This window comes from Rhinolophus hipposideros (assembly GCF_964194185.1).
Source record: "Rhinolophus hipposideros genome assembly, chromosome: 15".
NCBI classification, from domain to species: Eukaryota; Metazoa; Chordata; class Mammalia; order Chiroptera; family Rhinolophidae; genus Rhinolophus; species Rhinolophus hipposideros.
Window position 1 is genome coordinate 68,092,905 of NC_138061.1, and position 22,325 is coordinate 68,115,229.

A 22,325-nucleotide genomic window follows, 5' to 3' on the forward strand; every position below is an offset into this window, starting at 1 on the left:
CACTGAACAGCTCCAGAAGTTTCCTTCTCTTTCAGAGGCTCTGAAGTCTAAGTTTCCCAGTCCACATCCTAAATGATTTCACTTTGACAGGGTATTGTGTGTCCAAACCAGAGGTGATCTTCAGGCTGGAGCAAGGAGAGGAGCCCTGGATATTGGAGAAAGAATTTGTGAGCCAGATCTTCCCAGGTGAGTTAAGGTACTGCACAGGTGACCATCACGGAATTTGTTATTGTCCTGTGGTTAATCCAGAGCTTGACAACTTTGAAATTTTTTTTCAAGAACATCTCTTTAAGAGGTCCTAACACTTGGATGTGACTGAGAATACTGATTATTGAATGAAACCTCCAGATATCACTCTCACAGAAAAGTGTTCTCCTTTTTGATTCACTTTTTGAATGTTTACTATTCTTACATCTTCCAATAGTCCAGTCTTTGCCCATTACATTCTACTACTGTGTATCCTGGTTACTGTATGTTTTTCAAAGTACTTTCAGTTGCCTGCCTTACCACCACTGCCTGCATGCTTGCAGTTGTCAGGCATTGTTTCATACACTCATTTTCTGACTCAAATAATTTTTTTTTGATACTTAAAGAAACTTGATTTTTATTTTAATAGTAACACAGTTCAAAGCTTAATTCAAAACATCTGGTTTCACTTTCTTTACTGATTATGATAGCGAGAGATTCTGAGACATCAAGTATGACTGTCATTTATTTGATATGCAAATACATTTCTTGGCTCGAGTGTAAATCTTATACTTTCAATTGTGCCCCTTGTAGCTAATTACTATTATTTCTCTTTTTTTATTAGTTTCAGGTGTACAAAACAATGTAATAATCAGACATTTATTATTTATATCCCTCACACAGTGATAACCCCCGTCCTGCAATCTACTATCCCTCTGACATCGCATACAGCCATTACATTTCTATTCGTAACGCTGTACTCCGCTTCTTGTGAATATATATATACATATATACACACACATATATATATATACATATATATATATAAATGTAATTATAGTTGACATTCATTATTGTTCAGCTTCAGCTTCAGGTGCACAGTGCAGTGATCAGGCATCTACACCATGCCTGGGGTGGTTACCCTAACGAGACAAGTGTCCATCGGATACCCTGCAAAATCTTTACAACATTATTGATTGCATTCCCTAAATTAACTTTTGTATCCCCGTGACAATCTTGTTACTGACTGTACTTTCTAATCCCCTCACCTTCCCCCTTATCCCCATCCCCACCCCCATCTAGCAACCCTCAGTTTTTCCTCTATGTCTCTGAGACTGTTTCTGATTACTTTGTTCATTTATTCTTTTCTTTAGATACCACATGTAAGTGAGATCATGTGGTATTTGTCTTTCTCTGTCTGACTTATTGAACTTGGCATAATGTTCTCTAGGTCCATCCATGTTGTTGCAAATGGTAAAATTTTCATTCTTCTTTATGGCTGCAGTTTCTTAATCCACTCGTTGTTTCCATGTCTTAGCTATTGTGTATAGTGCTGCAATAAACATAGGGGTGCATACATTTTTTTTTTAAATTAGAGTTTTGGATTTCTCCGGATAGATACCTAGGAGTGGAATTGCTGGATCATAAGGTAGTTCCATTTTCAGATTCCTGAGATACCTCCATACTGTTTTCCATAGTGGCTGCACCAATCTGCAATCCCACCAACAGTGCACAAGGGTTGCCTTTTCTCCACATCCTCGCCAGCGCTTGTTGTTTGTTGATCTATTGATGATAGCCATTTTGACTGGAGTGAGGTGGTATCTCACTGTGATTTTTATTTGCATTTCTCTAATGATTAGTGAGGTTGAACATTTTTTCATAAGTCTGTTTGACATCTGTATGTCCTCTTTAGAAAAATGTCTCTTCTTGTCCTCTGCCCATTTTTTTAATTGGGTTGTTTGTTTTCTTGGAGTTCAGTTGAGTGAGTTTTTTTATAAATTTTGGATATTAATCGCTTATTGTATATGACATTGGCAAACATCTTCTTCCATTCAGTAGGATCCCTATTTGTTTTATTGATGGTTTCCTTTAATGTGAAAAAACTTTTTACTTTGATGTAATCCCACAGGTTTATTTTTTTCTTACTTTCTTTGCCCAAGGGGATATATCAGTAAAAATCTTACTCCAGGTAATGTCTGTACTTTTTTCCTATATTTTCTTCTAGGAGTTTTATGGTTTCAGATCTTACATTTAGTCTTTAATCCATTTGAATTTATTCTTGTATATGGTGTAGGGAAGTGGTCCAGCTTCATTTTTTTGCATGTATCTGTCCAGGTTTCCCAGCAACATTTAATGAATAGACTGTCTACGTACACCACTGTAAATTCTTGCTTCCATTCTTGTAGATTAAATGACCATATAGGCATGAATTTATTTCTGGGCTCTCTATTCTGTTTCATTGATCTGTGTGTTTGTTTTTATGCCAGTACCTTGCTGTTTTGATTATTGTAGCTTTGTAGTATAATTTGATGTCAGGTATCGTTATACCTCCCACTGTGTTCTTATTTCTCAATATTGCCAAGGCTATCCGGGGTCTTTTATGGTTCCATATAAATTTTAAGATTATATGTTCTATTTCTGTGAAAAATGTCCTTGGTAGTTTGATAGGAATTGCGTTGAATCTGTATATTGCCTTAGGCAGTATGGACATTTTATTATTGGTATATACAAATGCAACTGATTTCTGAATATTAATTTTGTATCCTGCGACTTTACTAAATTAATTTATCAGTTCTAATAGTTTTTTGGTGGAGTCTTTAGGGTTCTCTCTATGTAGTATCATGTCATTTGCATATAATGACAGTTTTACTTCCTCCTCACCGATTTGGATGCCTTTTATTTCTTTTTCTTGTCTGATTGCTGTGGCTAGAACTTCCAGCACTATGTTGAATTGAAGTGGCGAAAGTGGGCAACCTTGCCTTGTTTCTGATCTTAAGGGGAATGGTTTTAGCTTTTCTCCATCGAGTATGATGTTAGCTGTGGGTTTATCATGTATGGCCTTTATTATGTTGAGATATGGTCGCTCTATCCCCACTTTCTTAAAAGTTTTTATCATAAATGGCTCCTGGATTTTGTCAAATGCTTTTTCTGCATCTATTGATATGATCATATGATTTTTATTTTTCATTTTGTTAATGTGTATCACATTAATTGATTTTCAGATGTTGAACCACCCTTGCATACCAGGAATGAATCCCACTTTATCATGGTGTATGATCTTTTAAATGTATTGCTGAATTCTGTTCGCTAATACTTTGTTGAGGATTTTTGCATCTATGTTCATTAGGGATATCAGTCTGTAGTTTTCTTTTTTTTGTAATGTCTTTGTCTGATTTTGGGATCAGGGTGATAGTGGCATCATAAAAAGTGTTTGGGAGCATTCCCTCCTGGATTTTTTCGGAATCGTTTGAGGAAAATAGGTGATAATTCTTTTTTGAATGTTTTGTAAAATTTACCTGTAAAGCCATCTGGTCCACACTTTTATTCATTGGGAGCTTGTTGATTGCTGATTCAATTTCCCTGTTGGTAATAAGTCTATTCAGGTTTTCTGTTTCTTCTTGACTTAGCCTTGAAGGTTGTATGCTTCTAGAAAATTGTCTATTTCTTCCAGATTATCTAATTTGTTGGCATATAGTTGCTCATAGTAATTTCTTAAAATTTTTTTATTTCTGTGGTGTCTGTTGTCACTTCTCCTCTTTCATTTCTGATTTTATTAGTTTGGGTCCTCTCTTTTTTTGATGAGTCTGGCTAAAGGTTTGCGATTTTGTTTATCTTGTCTAAAAAAGAGTTCTTGGATACATTGATCTTTTGTATTGTTTTTTTGGTCTCTATTTCATTTATTTCCACTCTGATCTTTCTTATCTCCTTCCTTATACTCCCTTTGGGCTTATTATGCTGTTCTTTTTCCAGATCTCTTAAGTGTAAAGGTAAACTGTTGATTAGTGATTTTTGTTGTTTCTTTAGGTCAGTCTGCATTGCTATGAATTTCCCTCTTAGGACTGCTTTCGCTTGTCTTGAGATATCTTTTGATTTTTTCCTTGATCTCATTGTTGACCCATTTATTATTTAGTAATAACTTATTAAGCCTACATGAATTGGTGTGTCTTCCAGTTTTTTTCCTGTAGTTCATTTCTAATTTCATAGCACTGTGGTCAGAGAAGACAATTGGTATGATTTCAGTTTTCTTAAATTTATCAAGACTTGTTTTGTGGACTAACATGTGGTCTATCTTGGAAAATGTTCCATGTGTGCTTGAGAAGAACGTGTATTCTGCAGCCTTGGGGAATATCAATTACTCTGAAAAAATCGATTAAATCCAACTGGTCCAATGTGTCACTTAAGGCCATTGTTTCCATATTGATTTTCTGTCTGGAAGACCTGTCCCTTGTTGTCAGAGGTGTGTTGAAGTCCCCTACTATGATAGTGTTACTGTTGATCTCTGTCTTTATTTCAATCAATATCTGTTTTACATGATTAGGTGCTCCTATGTTGGGTGCATGGATGTTTACTAGGGTTATATCCTCTTGTTGGATCGATCCCTTTATTATTATATAGTGCCCATCTTTGTCTTTTAATATGTTCTTCATTTTAAAGTCTATTTTGTCAGATACAAGTATTGCAACTCCAGCGTTTTTCTCATTTCCGTTTGCATGAAATATCTTACTCCAACCCTTCACTTTCAGCCTGTGTGTGTCTTTTGATCAGAGGTGAGTCTCTTGTATACAGCATATACAAGGGTCTTGCTTTCTTATCCACTCAGCCACTCTATGTGTTTTGATTGGAGCATTTAATCCATTTATATTTCAAATGATGATTGATAGGTACATAGTTATTGCCATTTTTTTATTTGTAGTTGGATTGTTTTCGTGTTTCTTCTGCTTACAGAAGCCCTTTTAATATTTCCTGCAATGCTGGCTTGGTGGTAATAAATTCCTTTAGCTTATTCTTTTCTCAGAAGCTCTTTATCTCTCTTCAATTTTAAATGATAGCCTTGCTGGATAAAGCAATCTAGGTTGTAGGCCTTTGTTTTCCATCACTTTGAGTATCTCTTGCCACTCCCTCCTGGCCTGCAAAGTTTCTGTAGAAAGGTCATCTGATAGTCTTATGGGAGTTCCCTTGTATGTAACCTGCTGTCTTTCTCTTGCTTCTTTTAGGATTCTCTCTTTGTCTTTAAGCTTTGCCATTTTAACTATAATATGTTTTGGTGTGGACCTGTTTGAGGTTGTTCTGGTTGGAACTCTTTGCGCTTCCTGGGGTTGTATGTCGGTTTCCTTCATCAGGTTAGGGAAGTTTTCGGACATTATTACTTCAAAGATGTTTTTGATCCCTTGCTTCCTCTCTTCACCTTCTGGTATTCCTATGATGCGCATGTTGTTGTGCTTGATGTTATCCCAGAGGTCTTTTACACCATCTTCATTGGTTTTTATTCTTTTTTCTTTTTGTTGTTCCGTTTGGTGACCTCTGCTAGCTTGTCTTCTAAGTTGCTGATTCAATCCTCTGCTTCATCTAACCTGTTGGTAATTCCTTCAAGTGTGTTCTTTATTTCGGTAATTGTGTTCTTTAGTTCTAACTGGTTGTTCATTATGATTTCTCTATCCTTTTTTATGTCGTCACTAACATTAAACATTCTTATCATCAGTGTTCTGAACTCTGTCTGATAGGTTCAGAACCTGTTTCAGTTTGTTCCAATTCTGGAGATTCCTTCTGTTATTTAGGACATGTTTCTTTGTTTCCCCATCTGGCTGACTCTCTGTGTTTGCTTCGACATATTAGGTAGATCTCCTAGGGTTCTTTGTTTTTGCTGGTTTATCTTATGTAGTATGTGACCTTTATGTTTGACTTTCACCATTTCCCTGTGTGTGTGCTCCAAAGGTGATCCTTGTGTTGTGTATATTGTCCTGTTAAAGTTGAGTTTTAATTTCTTTTGGCGTGTCAGTAGGTGGGATTGACTCCTAGGCTGACGAGGAAGACAAGTACTATATGGTAGCACTTATATGTGGTATCTGAAAAAGCCAAACTTGTAAAAATAGAGCAAAATGGTGGTTAGCAGGTGACAGTGTGTGTGTAGGGACAGGGCAGTTGTTTAAGGGTGTGAACTTGCAATGAGTAGTAAATAAGCCGTAGAGATCTGTGTCTCTATCTATTAATATATATAGTGAATATAGACAAGGATAGTGTAATCATTAAACTTGCTAAGAACTTAATTATTCCAACCACTTAATTCCAACCACTTAATTATTCCAACCACTAGAACTTAATTATTCCAACCACTAAAAAGAAATGATAATTATGTAATGAGATAGAGGTGCTAATTATTTGTATATTGCCAAGCATAATATATAAATATTTTAATTTAACATATGTACCTTAAATTTACATGATGTTATATTTCAAATATTATTTTAAAAAAGCACTAAACACATAAACAGATATTTATGTATATTAAATGTCCTATGATAGTTAAAAACTATCAAAGAAATTAAAGCAGGATTAAATTGATTGTGTGTGCTACTTTAAAAAGAGTAGTCAGGGAAAACCTTCAGGAGATCACCATTAGAGCAAAAATTTGAATGAAATGATTGCATGAACCATGAGGATTCTGCCTCTTTTCAGCAGGGGTAATAGCAACTGTTAAGCCTATGGGCAGGAATGTACTTAGTGTTTTTCAGATTGACAGGAGGAGGGGCAGGAGATGTTGTCAGGCAGCTATGATCCAAAAGATGAGTGTATCATAAGCCTTATTAAAGAATTTGATTTTATTCTTAATTTATTGGTGGATTTTTGGCAAATGAGTAACATCTAATTTATATTTGTATAAGATCTTTTTTACCTCTATTGAGAAAATATAAGGAAGAGTATAGGGCATAGAGAGCTCATTAGGGGACTATTGTGGTTTTCCTTGTGAATGATTATGATCACTTAGACAATATTGGAAGGCATGGAGGTAATGAGAAGAGGTTGGATTATCTCTCTATTTAGAAAGTGGGGCAGTAACAAAAGAACTAACATATTATCAGAGTAACCAAAAAGATGGGAGAGTGGTTCTTAAAGTATTTAAAGAAATAATGGTTGAGAACTTCTCAAATTTGGCAAAAGACATAAATCTACTCACTCAGGAATCTGAGAGAACTAAGAAGATAAATCCAAAGATATCCATGTTAAAGGTACATCATAATTAAATTTCTGAAAACACTAAAAAATCTTCAAAGTAGCCATTAGAAAGAAACATTATCTTTGGGAATGACAGTGGATTTACCTCAGACCATACGGGCTAGGAGGAAACAGCACATTTTTCAACTACTGAAAGAAATCAAAAATTATTTTTGTTGGGAAAATATATTCAGTAAAGAAGGAAAACTAAAGATACTGTTATACAAAGGAAAACTAAGAGAATATATTAGTAGCAAACCTATCTTTAAAAATTGGCTGGAGGAAATTTTCTAATGGGAAATAATACAAAAAAGCTTAGAACTTCAGAAAAGAAAGAACATTGAAAGTGGCAAAAACAGGACTAAATATGAAATCTGACAGTTAAGTTCGCGAACTTGCCACCATGCACTTACGTTGGCAGCACTGTACAAACAGCTCAGTAAGGTATCATAACCTTGGTATATCGGTGTCTCACATCTGTGTTTGTGTCGATGTGTGCTTCTGTTTTGCTGAGTGGCGTTCATTATTGTTGTTGCGTGTTTTTGTGTACCCTGGCGAGAATATTTGAGCTTGAATTAGAGTAATGAACATTCAGTTTCTTGCTAAACTTGGCAAAAGTGGAAGTGAAATCAGGGACATGTTAGTCCAAGTTTATGGGGTTAATGCCATGAAGAAAATGGCAGTGTACAAATGGGTTAAACCTTTTTCTGAGGGGAGAGAAAGAGTCACTGATGAAGAGAGGTCAGGGCAGCCAGTAACTGATGAAAACATTGCAAAACTTTATGGAATTATGCCTCAAAATCGTCAGCTGAATGTGAGAATCATAGCAGACCAATTAAACATTGATAGAGAAACAGGAAAATCTTAACTGAAAATCTTGGCATGAGAAAGGTATGTGCAAAAATGGTCCTGAAGGAACTCCTGCATCATGACAATGCACCAGCTCATAAGGCACTGTCTGTGAGTGAGTTTTTAGCCACTAAATAAATGAGTATCAGAACACCCTCCCTACTCATCTGATTTGGCCCCCTAGTGTCTTCTGTCTTCTCCTGAAGATAAAGGAAATATTGAAAGGAAGACATTTTGATGTCATTCAGGACATCAAGGTTAATATGACAACAGCTCTGATGGCCATTCCAGGAAAAGTTTCGAAATTGCTTTGAAGGGTGAACTAGGCGCTGGCATCAGTGTATGCCTTCCCAAGGGGAGTACCTCAAAGGTGACTGTAGTGATATTCAGCAGTGAGGTATGTGGCACTTTTTCTAGGATGAGTTCTTGAACTTAATTGTCAGACCTCATATAATGGAGTTCCCTTCTCATGAGTTTCCGAAATCATGTTTGATGATTGGAGCAAAGTTTATAATATGTGATTTGATTCTCTGTATGTAGAAGAAATACTGAATGCAATTATATTTTTAAGTAGGGAGGATTTAAGTGGAATTAAAGTTTTATATTTCGCTTGAGTGGTTAAATGTTGGTACTAAAAGTCTGTGATAAGTTACACATATGGCATTTCATTATCTAGAAGAACCACTAAAAACTATACAAAATGATACACTTAGAAACAGTGTAAATAAGTGGATGTGTTTATGTAACCAATAGGAAAATAAGAAATGAAGAACAGTTGAATGAGAAACTGAGAAAACAAATAATAGCCAGACTTAATTAAGCCTAGCATAAGAATGTTTACCCTAAGTGTAAATGATCTAAGTACACCAATTAAAATATAGATTGGCAGAATGGATAAAACCAAAAATATGATTCAAAAATATGTTACTTATAAGAGTCTCACTTCAAATACAACATTGGTTGATAAAAGAATAGAAAAATTTACACCATGCAAACATCAGTCAACACAAAGGCAAGAATAGCCCCATTAATATCAGATAATCTCTAGAGCAAAGAAAATAATTAGACAAAAAGAGGAATATTACAACACAAATACAGTGATCCAAAATGTGACCCCACCAAACAACAGAAACTCAGAATACACAAAAGAAAACTGATTGAACTGAAAGGGGAAGTAAATCCTCAGTTACATTTGGAGAATTCACCACTTCATTCTCAACAATTGGTAAAACTACTAAACATTAAATCAGCAGTAGATACAGAAAAACTGAACAGCACCATCAATGAACAGGATTGAAGAAACATTTATGAACATTACCCAAAAGCAGCAGGATACATTCTTAAGTGCTCTTGTAACATTCAGAAACATAAAACATGCCCTCAGTAAATTTAAGAGAATTGGAATTATGCTGAATATGTTCTCTGACCATAATGAAGTGAAACTATGAATCAGTAACAAAGGCAAATTAAACAGGATACTTATAAATAATGCATGGATCAACGAAGAAGGCTCAAAACTTAAAAAACAAAATGCATTGAACTCAATGAAAATGAGAACACCATATTAATATATGTGGGAAACAGCTAAATCTAATAGGGAAATTTATAATACTAAATGCTAACATTAAATAAGATAAAAGGTCTCAACTCTGTAATTAACTTTCTACCTCAAGAAACTGGAAAAGAGCAAAGTAAATCCACAGCAAGTAGAAGGAAGAAAATTATAAGGAGAAATCAATGAGGTTGAAAATAGGAAAAGAATAGAGAAAACTAATGAAACACAAATCTGATTCTTTGACAAAAATCAGTAAAATTAATAAACCTCTAGCAATATGGGCAAAAATAGAAGATAAGACAAATCACTAATATCAGAAAAGAAACAGGATATCACTCCTGCATCCATGGATAGGATAAGCAAAATGCTTTGAACAGGTAGGCTCATAATTTGACAATTTAGAAAAAAATGGGTCAATTCTTTAGAAACTCCAAACTACCAAACCTCAATCAAGATGATATAGCTAATTTGAATGGCCCATAGATTGTCATAGAAGAGGAATAGATAATTTGAAGTAAAGAAATTAAATTTTAAATAAAAAGCACCAAATGAAAAAGAAAGAAATCTAGAATGTCATCACTGGAGACTTCTACCAACATTTAAAGAATTCACAATGATTTTACAAAATGTCTTCCAAAAAATAGAAGGGGAGGGAACGCTTCTTAACAAGTTTATTATTCTGATACCAAGATCATAGAAAGATAATACAAAAAATAATAAAACTACAGGTCTATATTGCCCATAAATGATTTAGCAAAAATCATTAACAAAATACTAGCAAATAGAAATCAGCCATGTATAAAAAGAATTATACGCCATGTCAAGTGGGATATATTCCAGATATGGTTTAACAAACAAAAGTCAGTGTCACCTACCATAGGCTAAATAAAATACTATTATACATAGTATTGCTTTCTTCATTTCCTTTCAGATTGTTCATTGCAGGCGTATAGAAACACAACTGATTTGGGAGTATTGATTTTGTACCTTGCAATTTTTCTGAACTTGTATATTAGTTATAGTAGCTTTCTTATAGATTCCTTAGGATGTTCTGTGTTTAGAGAGAATCTTTCGTATTCTTTCTTTAAGGCCATTATTTCCCTAATCTCAAAAGTGGAGGTGACATAAGAAATAAAAACTGTAAACCAATATCTCTCACGAACATAAATGCAAAAACCCAAATAGAATCCAATACTGTATAAAAAGAATTATATATCAAGACCAATTAGGATTCATTACAGGCATGTGAGGCTGGTTTAATACTCAAAAATTAATTGATATAATCCACCTCATTAATAGGCTATAATATAAATCATAGCAATTATGTAGAAGAAGCATTTGACAAAATCCAATACCCTTTCATGATTTAAAAAAAAAAAAACCTCAGCAAACTAGGAATAGAGGGGGACGTTCTCAACTTGATAAAAAATATTTATTTTTTTTAAAAAACCCTACCTTTGGTTAACATGCTTAATAGCGAGAAACTGGATGCTTTCTCCTTAATATCAGGAGCAAGTCAAGGATGTCTTGTTTCACTACTCTTAAGATCTTACCTGAAATCCTAAGTAATGCAGTACGATAGGAAAATAAAAGGTATACAGACAGCAAAGGAAGAAATTAAACTACTTTTTCACAGTGGCATGATTGTTTAAGTAGAAAATCCTAAAGAAGTCGAAATTTCTGGAACTAATAATAAATATAACAAGGTTGCAGGATACAAGCTTAACATAAAAAAAACAATTGCTTTGTCACTATTTTTCTTATGTCTTTACTGTTGAGTTGTAAGAGTTCTTTAAATATTCTATATACCAGTCCCTGATTAGGTATATAATTTGCAGGTGTTTTCTCCCATTTGTGGCTTATTATTTCACTATCTTGGCTTTGTGCTCTGCAGTAAGAGAGGGTTTTTTTTTGTTTCATGAAGCACAGTTCACTTTGTTTTTGGTATTGTATCTAAAAGGGTGGTGTCTATCCCAAGGACATGGAGATGTACCCCTATATATTTTTTAAAGTAAATAGCTCTGACATTTAGGTCTATGACCCATTTTTGTCTATGGTGTGAGGAAGAGGTTTTTCATTGTTATCCATGTAGATATCAATTGCCTCTGCACCATTTGTTGAAAAGCTATTTTTTTCACCATTGAATCATCTTGGCATCCTATTGAAAATGAACTGAACGTATTTATTAGTATTTATTTCTGGACTCTCAATTTCATTCTGTAGATCCATGCATTTGTACTTATGCCAGTACCACATTGTCTTGATTACTGCAGCTTTGTAGCAGATTTTGAAATTGAGAAGTCTGAGTTTTCCAACTTCTACCTCTTTTTCAAGGTTGTTTTGAGCATTTTCAGTTTCTTGAATTTTCACATGAATATTTGGATCAGCTTGTTCGTTTCTGCAAAAAAGGCAGCTGGGATTTAGTTAGGGATTGTGTTGAATTTTTATATCAATTTGGCAATTATTGCCATGTTAACAATAAAGTCTTCTGACTTCTGAGCATGTACTGGATGTTTCCATTTATTTAGGTCATCTTTAATTTCTTTCAGCATTGTTCTGTAGTTTTCAGATTATAAAATCTGAAATTACGTGGTTAAGATTACGCATAACTATTTTATTCTTCTGCTGCTATTGTAAGTGGAATTAATTTCTTAAATTCATTTATTGTTCATTGTTAGTATATGGAACTATAGTTAATTTTTATGTATTGTTCTTGTACCCTGTAATCTTGTTGAACTCTTTTTTAGTTTTAATAGTGTTTGAGTGGATTCTTTAAATTCCATGTATATAAGATTATGTCAACTGCAAGTAGTTTAACTGTTTTTTCAATTTGAATTTTTCTTTTCTTGGCTAGTATTTCCTGTATAAGTGGTTAGAGGACATTCTTGTCCTGTTTGTGATCTTAGGGGAAAACTATTCCATCTTTCACCATCTACCATGTTGTTTGTGATAGGCTTTTCATAAATGCCTTTTATCAGATTGATGGAGTTCACTTTTATTTCTAGTTTTTTGATATTTTTTGTAAATAAGGGTGTTAGATTTTGTTAATTTTTCTGCTTGTATTGAGATGGTTATTGTATTGTCCTTTTTCTACTCATATGAACTATTAATTGATTTTCAAATGACAAACTAAACTTGCATTATTGGGATAAATTCCACTTGGTCATGGAGTATAATATTTTTATACATTATTGAATAAAACTTGCTAGTATGTTTTTGAGGATTTGTGGTGTACAGTCATATACTGTACATGTACTGTACATATACTGTGGTGTAAACATATAATGTTTATCCTAGTTTTCTTAGAGATTGATCTTCAGTTTTTTTTTCTCATGTCTGATTTTGGTACCTGGCTAATATTGGACTTATAAAATGAGCTGGGAAGTGTTATTTTGGTAGACGGAGTTTCTAAATAATTGGTATTAATTATTTTAAAAATACTTGGTAAAATTAATCAATGAAGCCATCTGCACCTGGGCTTTTTTAATGGTAAGTTTTAAAACTATTTCATTGTTTTTGCTTGTTAACAGGTTTTTTTTTCAGATTTTTCTATTCTTCCTCAAGTCAGTTTCTGTAGTTTTTGTTATTCTAGAAAATTTTCCATTTCCTCAGTTACCTAATAGTTGTTCATAGCATTTCCTATGATTTTTGTATTTGTACTGGACAAAAACTGGAAAATTACATAAGCCAATGTCTTTAATAAATCAGTCTCTCTTTGTCTTTGTCTCCGTCTGTCTGTCTCTCTCTACACAGACACACACACACACACACACACACACACACACACACGTATATAAAATCAATCTATCTAACTAATTGGTTAGTTCCTCTAATTGGTTCTGTTCCTCTGGAGAACCTGACTAATACAATCTCTTTCTCTGATTCGGTGTTAACTTGTCTGCTTCTGTTGGTATCACACCCTGCTTTTGACCTCTACTAATTGTTGACTGGTTGCTTTATTGTTTTCAACAATATCTTGGCCATATATTTGCTCTATAGATTTGTTCAGTTAAATTTAAGCAACGTTCAGAGGATAGTCTGTAAGGTTGCCCTTCATGCTGCTATTTTGGAAATCATTTCCTAGAACACATAATGTAAAGTAATCGTTAATGTAGAAAATCTGTGTCTGTGTGTATATTTTCATGAATGTTCTGGTAGATAGGAACAAATCTAATAGCTTGGGATAACTTTTTATGTGTCTCTTTCCATTGTTCCTTCTGGTGTACTTTTAGTGGGTCTGTGGTTTAACTTTTTGCTTTCATAGAATTACTAGCCTCTTCTTAATTCCTTGTTACTGAAATGACATTGGTTCCAAGGGTGACCTTGAACTTACCCATATACTTATGAAGTGATTTTTCTTGATAATTTTCTAGGTAAAAGCTCTACATCATTGCACTAGAGCTCGGAGCTGGAACAGTGTTCTATTTTTATATCTACGAATAGATGTATCTTACTGATTCATTGGAAGGGCCAATATCATAAATGCCTACCTTATTTCACATATAGATCTAAATGTAATTAGAATTTGTACAAGATTGTTTGTTGTGTTCATTTTTGTTTTCGAGAAGTGACATTACCCCTTAATAGTTAGAATCCAGAAAATGATTGAGATATATAGTAAGCCTGTGGTAATTAGGTCTGTTGGTTTGGTTCAAGGAAAGCCCAGAAGATGACCTTTCCCTACATGGGAACTTGATCTCTGGATAGATCCAATACTGCAAATCACTGGCAAAAGATAGGAGAGTTTTCTAAATTGAACTTAAAAGTATGAAACATAGTTTTTACACTTACTGTTACTGTCTCCCTTGGAATGTGAGCACCATGAAAGCAGGGATTTTGCCTACTTTCTTTACTGCTGTATCTCTACTTTCTAGAACAATGCTTTCCTCTTAGTAAATACTAAAAAAATGTGATGAATATTGGTCTCTTATAAATTAGGACAAAAAATGCAGCTCAAGTTTTAAAAATGGTGAAAAGGCAGGGATACAAAGCTTCATTGCTAATAGAGAAATACATAAGACTAGAGTTAAAAACCACCATATACCTATTTAAATGAAAAGAATTAAGGAGTATAACAAAACCAAATATTGTTTACAATGCAAAGAAATGGATATTTTAATATAATGCTGTGGCCAAACCACTTTAGAAAACTATTATCTTATATAGTTGAACATATGAGTATACATTCCCTTTGATCTACTTTTATGCCTTATTCCTTTGAGATACACTTTTATATCTCAAACTGTGATGAGGAACATGGTGTTTTTGTTTAAAAATATTTAACATGTCATTATTTTAAATATTTTAAAAATATCAACAAATACCTTTATAAAATAAAAGGTACAGAACAAAGACATACAAAATATAAGCCTCATTTTTTTATTATTAGATTTAAACATACAATTACACTTCAGTTTCTATTAAAAAATAGCCTTCCACACCTGGCCAAGATGGAATAATAATAAGGGACTGGATTTACCCTTGTGTCTAAAACAACTAAAGCCATCAGAAAAAAATATATGAAACAATGAATTTCAAGACTGTAAAGGACAGAAATTTCTTAGAGCCAGAAAACACAACACTTGAGACCTGTAATAGTAACCTGACCAAAGCAGTGAACCCTGGTAGAGCCCTACACTCTCAACTGAATGGAGGGTATGGACTTGAAAGTCCAGAGAGAATAAGGCTGCTTATAGTTCACAGGACAGGAGGACCAGATAGGAGATAACTGCACAGAGACAAAAGTCTAGAGAGCTATATTGGTCCTCTTTGAGTACTGAGCAGAGTATTGATCAGCTCATGTGTGTGAGGAAAGTAAAGAACTTTTGAAAATAATTAGAGGGAACAGTGGACAGCACTTATACAGGGCCTGCAAAAGGAATGTTCCCCCCAGCCAGAGTGGAAAACTCATCCTTCACAGAGTATTGAGTAGTATACTCAGAAAAGTCTTGCTTCAGTCTTGAGGAATAAATGCACCTTATGACTGAATACTGCACCAAATTTGCCTAACAAGTCATACAAGTGAGACCCAAGAGTATCAACTGTTTCCAAGTGAGTTAATGCATTGTAGAACAGAGCACAAAATTACTTATAGGAATCCAAAACTACCCAGCATCTAATAAAGTAAAATTTACAAATGCTTCCATCTATTGAAAAATTATCAGATATACAGACAAGTGAGAAAACCTGGACCTTGTTGAGGAGACTAAATCAGATGGATAAATCAGAATGGACTCAGAATTGACCTGGATGTTAGAATTAGCCAACAGATTAATTAAAAGTTAGTATAATGGAATTCCATGTGTTTTAAAACTTAAATGGAAACGTGGAAGATGGAACAACAACCAAATGAATATTCAGTATAAAAAAAGATTTAAATTGAATTTCTAGAAATGAAAACTACAGTGTTTGAGATGAAAAATAACTTAGGCTACGAATTAATGGAAGATTAGACATTGCAGAAGAAAAGATTAATGAAGTGGAACACATAATAATGGAAGCTATACAAAATGAAGCAGAGAGATACAGAGTTTCAGAAAAAAATGAAAAGAGTACCTGTGAGCTCCAGGATAACTTCATGTAGCCTGTTGTCACACAGCAGCCTAGCAGACTGTCCCCTCGTGTCTTTCCTTGTGGATAGAAAAGTCTGTGAGACTGTGCCTTTTTGGGACGCTATTTATCTCAGTGTTTTACACCTCATGTCTCTCTATCCAGTCTCCAAAAGAGGGTTTGCAGCCAATGACGAGTAAGATTCCCCACAGGGTGGGGGACAACTCAAGCCAAGCGGAACCCTGTGGAAACCCCCAATGAGCTGCCTTAGAAAGATCTGGGAAGGGGCCTTACCTCCCACTTCCCCCTGCCTGGGAAAAACCAACCACTGCTGACTCTGGTTTTTCCCCTCTCACCTAATTATGAGAAAAGTCTTTAGAGTGATAAGATCAAGCTCTCTCTGGTCAGCTCTATAAAACAGTCTCGACGTGATATATGTCCTTTAGGGAGTCACATACCTCACTTCAGTCATCATAGGACTTTTTGCTTTGGCTGTTTGGAGACCAGCATAACTGGTTCGAGTTGTTTCCATAATATGATGAATGAGTCTCACAGAATGTGTCAGAAACAATAACACTCCCTTGTATGCTTATCAATAAAAGCCACCAGTCGGCTTGATTCTGGGCTCCAGTCTTTCATAACTGGAGACCCCTGGCCTTCTGAGATTTAACTGTATTAAGTCTCTGTTTCTTTCTTTCTTAAAAACTTAACTCAAAGCCGCCCCTTCTCGCACCCTCACTGCTTGTGTTGTGCTGGACGCGACAGTAGCCTAAACATGTATTTTTGGAATTCCTGAACAAAAGGGAACAGGGAACAGAAAACAATATTTAGAGAATTAATGATTAAAACTTCCAAATGTAGTGAGAATCCACCAATCCAAGATGCTCAACAAACCTCAAGCATAATAAGCATGAAGAAAACTACACCAAAAAAAGCTCTAAACCACTGTTAAAGAGGAAATCTTAAAAGCAGACAGTGATAAAACATAAAGATGAGAGCAGATTTCTCCTTAAATGAGGCAAGAGAGAATGTAGTGGAGCATTAATTTTAGAGTTTGGAAAGCAAAAATATCAATATAGAAATCTATACTCAGCAAAAGTAGCTGTCAGAAACAGAAAAATAAGGATGTTTTCAGATATATAAAAGACGAAGGATTTTATTACCAGCAGATGTTTTTTGGAAGAAATGTTTTTTTTGTATGTGTGTTTTTTTTTAATTTTAATACATTGGCTTTAACAACAAATTTTTTTTTATTAAATTTATTGGGGTGACAATTGTTAGTAAATTTACATAGATTTCAGGTGTACAATTCTGTATTACATCATCTATAAATCCCATTGTGTGTTCCCCACCTAGAGTTCCTTGTATATTTTGGATATTAGCCCCTTATCAGAGGTACTGTTTGCAAAAATCTTCTCCCATTCAGTTGGTTGCCTCATTATTTTGTCAATAATTTCTTTTGCTGTGCAGAAGCTTTTCAGTTTCATATAATCCCATTCGTTTATTTTAGTTTTTACTTCCATTGCATTTGGAGTCAAATTCATAAAATGCTCTTTGAACCCAAGGTCCATAAGTTTAGTACCTATGTTTTTTTCTATGTAGTTTATTGTGTCAGGTCTTATGCTTAAGTCTTTGATCCATTTTGAATTAATTTTGGTACATGGTGACAGATAGCAGTCCAGTTTCATTCTTTTGCACGTAGCTATCCAATTCTGCCAGCACCCTTTATTGAAGAGGCTGTCTTTCCACCATTGTATGTTTTTAGCTTTTTTGTCAAAAATTATCTGTTCGTATTTATGTGGTTTTCTTTCTGGGTTCGCAATTCTATTCCATTGGTCTATGTGTCTGTTTTTCCGCTAATACCAAGCTGTTTTGATTATTGTAGCCCTGTAGTACAAGCAAAAATCAGGGAGTGTGATACCTCCAGTATTGTTCTTTTTTTGAAATATTGCTTTGGCTATTCGGGGTCTTTTGTGGTTCCAAACAAATCTGATGATTTTTTGTTCTATTTCTTTAAAAAATGCCATTAGGATTTTGATGGGGATTGCATTAAATCCCTATATGGCTTTGGGTAATATGGCCATTTTAACTATGTTGATTCTTCCAATCCATGAGCACGGAATGTCTTTCCATTTCTTTGTGTCTTCTTCAATTTCTTTCAAAAATGTCTTATAGTTTTCAGCATATAAATCATTCACATCCTTGGTTAAGTTTATTCCTAGGTATTTTATTCTTTTTGCTGCAATTGCAAAAGGAATTTTTTTCTATTTCTTTTTCTGAAATTTCGTTGTTGGTATATAGGAAAGCAATGGACTTTTGTACGTTTATTTTGTAGCCAGCAACTTTACTGTATTCATTGATTGTTTCTAATAGCTTTTGGGTGGAGTCTTTAGGGTTTTCTATATATAGCATCATGTCATCTGCAAAGAGTGACAATTTAACTTCTTCATTCCCAATTTGGATGCCTTTTATTTCTTTCTCTTGCCTGATTGCTCTGGCGAGGACTTCCAACACTATGTTGAAAAGCAGAGGTGATAGGGGACAACCTTGTCGTGTTCCTGAACGTAGAGCAAAGGGCTTCAGTTTTTCACCATTAATTATGAGATTAGCTGAGGGCTTGTCGTATATGGCCTTTATTATGTTGAGGTGTTTTCCTTCTATACCAATTTTAGTAAGTGTTTTAATCATAAATGGATGTTGTATCTTATCAAATGCTTTTTCTGCATCAATTCAGATAATCATAGGATTTTTGTCCTTTATTTTGTTTATGTGATGTATCACATTGATGGATTTGCGAATGTTGAACCATCCTTGTGCCCCGGGGATGAACCCCACTTGGTCGTGATTAATAATCTTTTTAATGCATTTTTGTATTCGATTTGCTAGAATTTTGTTTAGGATTTTAGCATCTGTATTTATCAGAGATATTGGTCTGTAGTTTTCTTTTTTTGTGTTGTCCTTACCAGGTTTTGGTATCAGGGTAATGTTGGCCTCATAAAATGAGTTAGGGAGTACTGACTCTTCTTCAATTATTTGGAAGAGTTTGAGCAGGATTGGCGTTAGATCCTCTTTGAAGGTTTGGTAGAATTCACTAATGAAGTCATCTGGTCCAGGACCTTTGATTTTGGGAACGTTTTTGATGACAGATTCAATTTCATTACTGGTGATTGGCCTGTTTAGATTTTCCAGTTCTTCATGATTTAGCCTTGGAAGGCTATATGTTTCTAAGAACTTGTCCATTTCTTCTAAGTTATTGAATTTGGTGGCATATAGTCCTTCATAGTATTCTTGGATGATCCTTTGTATTTCTGTGGTGTCCTTGATAACTTCCCCTTTTTCATTTCTGATTTTGTTAATTAGTGTGTTCTCTCTTTTTATCTTAGTGAGTCTAGCCAATGGTTTGTCAATTTTGTTAATCTTTTCAAAGAACCAGCTCTTTGTCACATTCATTTTTTCTATTATCTTTTTGTTCTTTATTTCATTTAGTTCTGCTCTGATTTTTGCTATCTCCTTTCTTCTGCTGACCTTGGGTTTCGCTTGTTCTTCTTTTTCTAGTTCTTTAAGGTGTAACATGAGGTTATTTATTTGGGATTTTTTTTGTTTCTTGAGATAGGCCTGTAATGATATAAATTTCCCTCTTAAACTGCTTTCGCGGCATCCCAAAAATTTTGGTAGGATGTATTTTCATTGTCATTTGTTTCTATGTATCTTTTGATCTCTCCTCTAATTTCTTCTTAGACCCAGTCGTTCTTTAAATGTATGTTGTTTAATCTCCATGTATGTGTGTTTTTTCCTACTTTCTTTTTGCAGTTCATATCCAATTTTAAAGCCTTGTGATCAGAGAATATGCTTGGTATGATTTCAATCTTCTTAAATTTGCTGAGGCTGATTTTATGTCCCAATATATGGTCTATCCTTGAGAATGTTCCATGTACAGTAGAAAAGAATGTATAGTGTGATGTTTTAGGATGAAGTGCTCTATATATGTCAATTATGTCCATTTCATCTAATGTGTCATTTAGGGCTGCTATTTTGTTATTTATCTTCTGTTTGGATGATCTATCCATAGCTGTCAATGATGTATTTAAGTCCCCTAGTATAATTGTGTTTTGGTCAATTTCTCCCTTTAGTTCTGTTAGTAGTTGTTTGGTGTTTTTCGGTGCTTCCTGATTAGGGGCATAAATATTGATGACCGTTATGTCTTTTTGTTGTATAGTCCCCTTTACCATTATGAAATGTCCATCTTTGTCTCTTGTTATTTTATTCACTGTGAAGTCTGTTTCATCAGAAATCATTATGGCTACACCTGATTTTCTCTGGGTACCATTTGCTTGGAGTGTCAATTTCCACCCTTTCACTTTGAGTCTGTGCTTGTCCTTGTAGCTGAGACTTGTCTCTTGTAGACAGCATATGGTGGGGTTTAGTTTTTTGATCCAATCTGCTACTCTGTGTCTCTTTATTGGTGAGTTCAGTCCAGTTACATTTAGGGTGATTATTGATATGTGAGGATTTCCTGTCATTCTGTGTTTAGTTTTCTGTTAAGGCTGTGTCTCCATTGTTTCTTTGCCTTTTTGTTGTTGTCTGTTATTTCTGTGTGGTAGTATTCTATGATGTTTCCCTCTGTTTCTTCTTTTATTACAGTATATATTTCAGATTTGGATGTTTTTTGAGTGGTTACCCTTGAGTTTATGTAAAAGAAAGTTTGATATTTAGAGTATTCCAGTTTCTTCAGCACGCTTACTTTCTCTATTCCCATATTCCAGTTCAGGCCTTTACACTCCCCCTTTTTATGTTTTGGTTGCCACAAATCATCCCTGTTGATGGTGGTCTAATAGCCTCCTTTAGTATTTCTTGTAGTGCAGGTCGTGTATTAGAAAATTCCCTCAGCTTCTGGATGTCTGGAAAGGTCTTTATTCCTCCTTCATATCTAAAGGATATCTTTGCTGGATACGTTGTTCTTGGCTCATAATTTCTCTCTTTCAATAGTTTGAATATTTGGTTCCATTCCCTCCTAGTTTGTAGAATTTCTGCTGAAAAATCTGATGATAATCTCTTCGATGTCACTGATTCTTTCCTCCATATGGTCAACTCTACTACCTAAGCTGGATATTTTATTGTTGATTTCTTTTATTGAGTTCTTAATCTCCAGAAATTCTATTTGGTTCTTTTTCAAAATTTCAATCTCTTTTGCAAAATGCTCATGGTGTTCTTTGATTGTGTTTCTGAGTTCATTAAACTGCCTTTCTGTGTTTTCTTGCATCTCGTTCAGTTTTTTCAGAATTGTAATCTTGAATTCTCTGTCATTTAAATCACATATTTCGTATCTCTAAGTTCCGTTTCTGCAGACTTTTCACGTTCTTTGTGAGCTATCTTGTTGCCTTGGTTATTCATGGCAATCACTGATTTACTATTTCTCTTCCTAGACATCTACAGGAGTAGCTTCTGCAACAGGTTGATAGGTATGCGAAGAGCTTTTGAAGTTCCAAAGCTCTTTCTGCACCAGATTCAGAGCCAGTTTGTTTCAGCAGTTCTGTTTACTCCTGCAGGGATCCGCCCAGATAGGTGGGGCCAGGGGCGGGGTGAGTTGTGAGAGGTGGCCCAGAGCAATGGTGGCGACCACCACCACAGCTAGTCCTGCTTCCACAGCTCCCTCTCCTTTGCCGGAACTAGTTGAGCTGCGAATCTGTGTCTGCGGTCCACACTTCTCAGAGAAGCAAATATTCTGTCCTTTGATCTGACATTGCTACTTTATCGCTTGTAGTACCTTGCAGGTGGGGGCGTGGCGAGATGTGGGAGGGTAGGGAGGGGGTGGCTAGTTTCCGTGCCTAAGGCTTTCGTTCTCCGCTCGGCAGTGAGGGCTTAAACCACCGATTTTAGCCCTCTTCACTCAGTCTTTGCTCCGAGGTCTGCCGTGAGCAAGCGTTGGGTTCAGCGGTTTTGTATGCTGCCCCCTCAGCCCTGTGGGCCGTAAGCGCAGCCCTAGCAGTCCGAGTCCTTCCCTCTCCCACAGCTGCGGAAGATCCGGGAGCAGCGGGCTCCGAGCACTGAGCTAGGTCTGTGTCCTGCGCCCGCGCGGCTCCGTCTGCGCACTTCTCCTCTCCCTCCTCCCCCGCTCGCGCGATTCACCCACCTGGAGGTGAATTCAGTAGTCGGCCTCTTCGTCTTGCCTGTCTGCTGTGCAAGGAGTCCTTTGTGG

The 22,325-nt window shown here is 35.2% G+C and overlaps 1 protein-coding gene across 1 annotated transcript in view; it reads left to right on the forward strand.

The window, feature by feature from the left end:
• LOC308508581 (uncharacterized protein) overlaps nucleotides 1-22,325 on the forward strand; it is a gene marked incomplete at its 5' end in the record, with an annotated part of 42,035 nt that overhangs the window by 11,681 nt on the left and 8,029 nt on the right. The window contains one exon of the mRNA XM_081075438.1: nucleotides 91-186. Within this exon, the coding sequence (XP_080931564.1) occupies nucleotides 91-186 (96 nt within the window). The remainder of the gene's footprint in view (nucleotides 1-90; nucleotides 187-22,325) is intronic.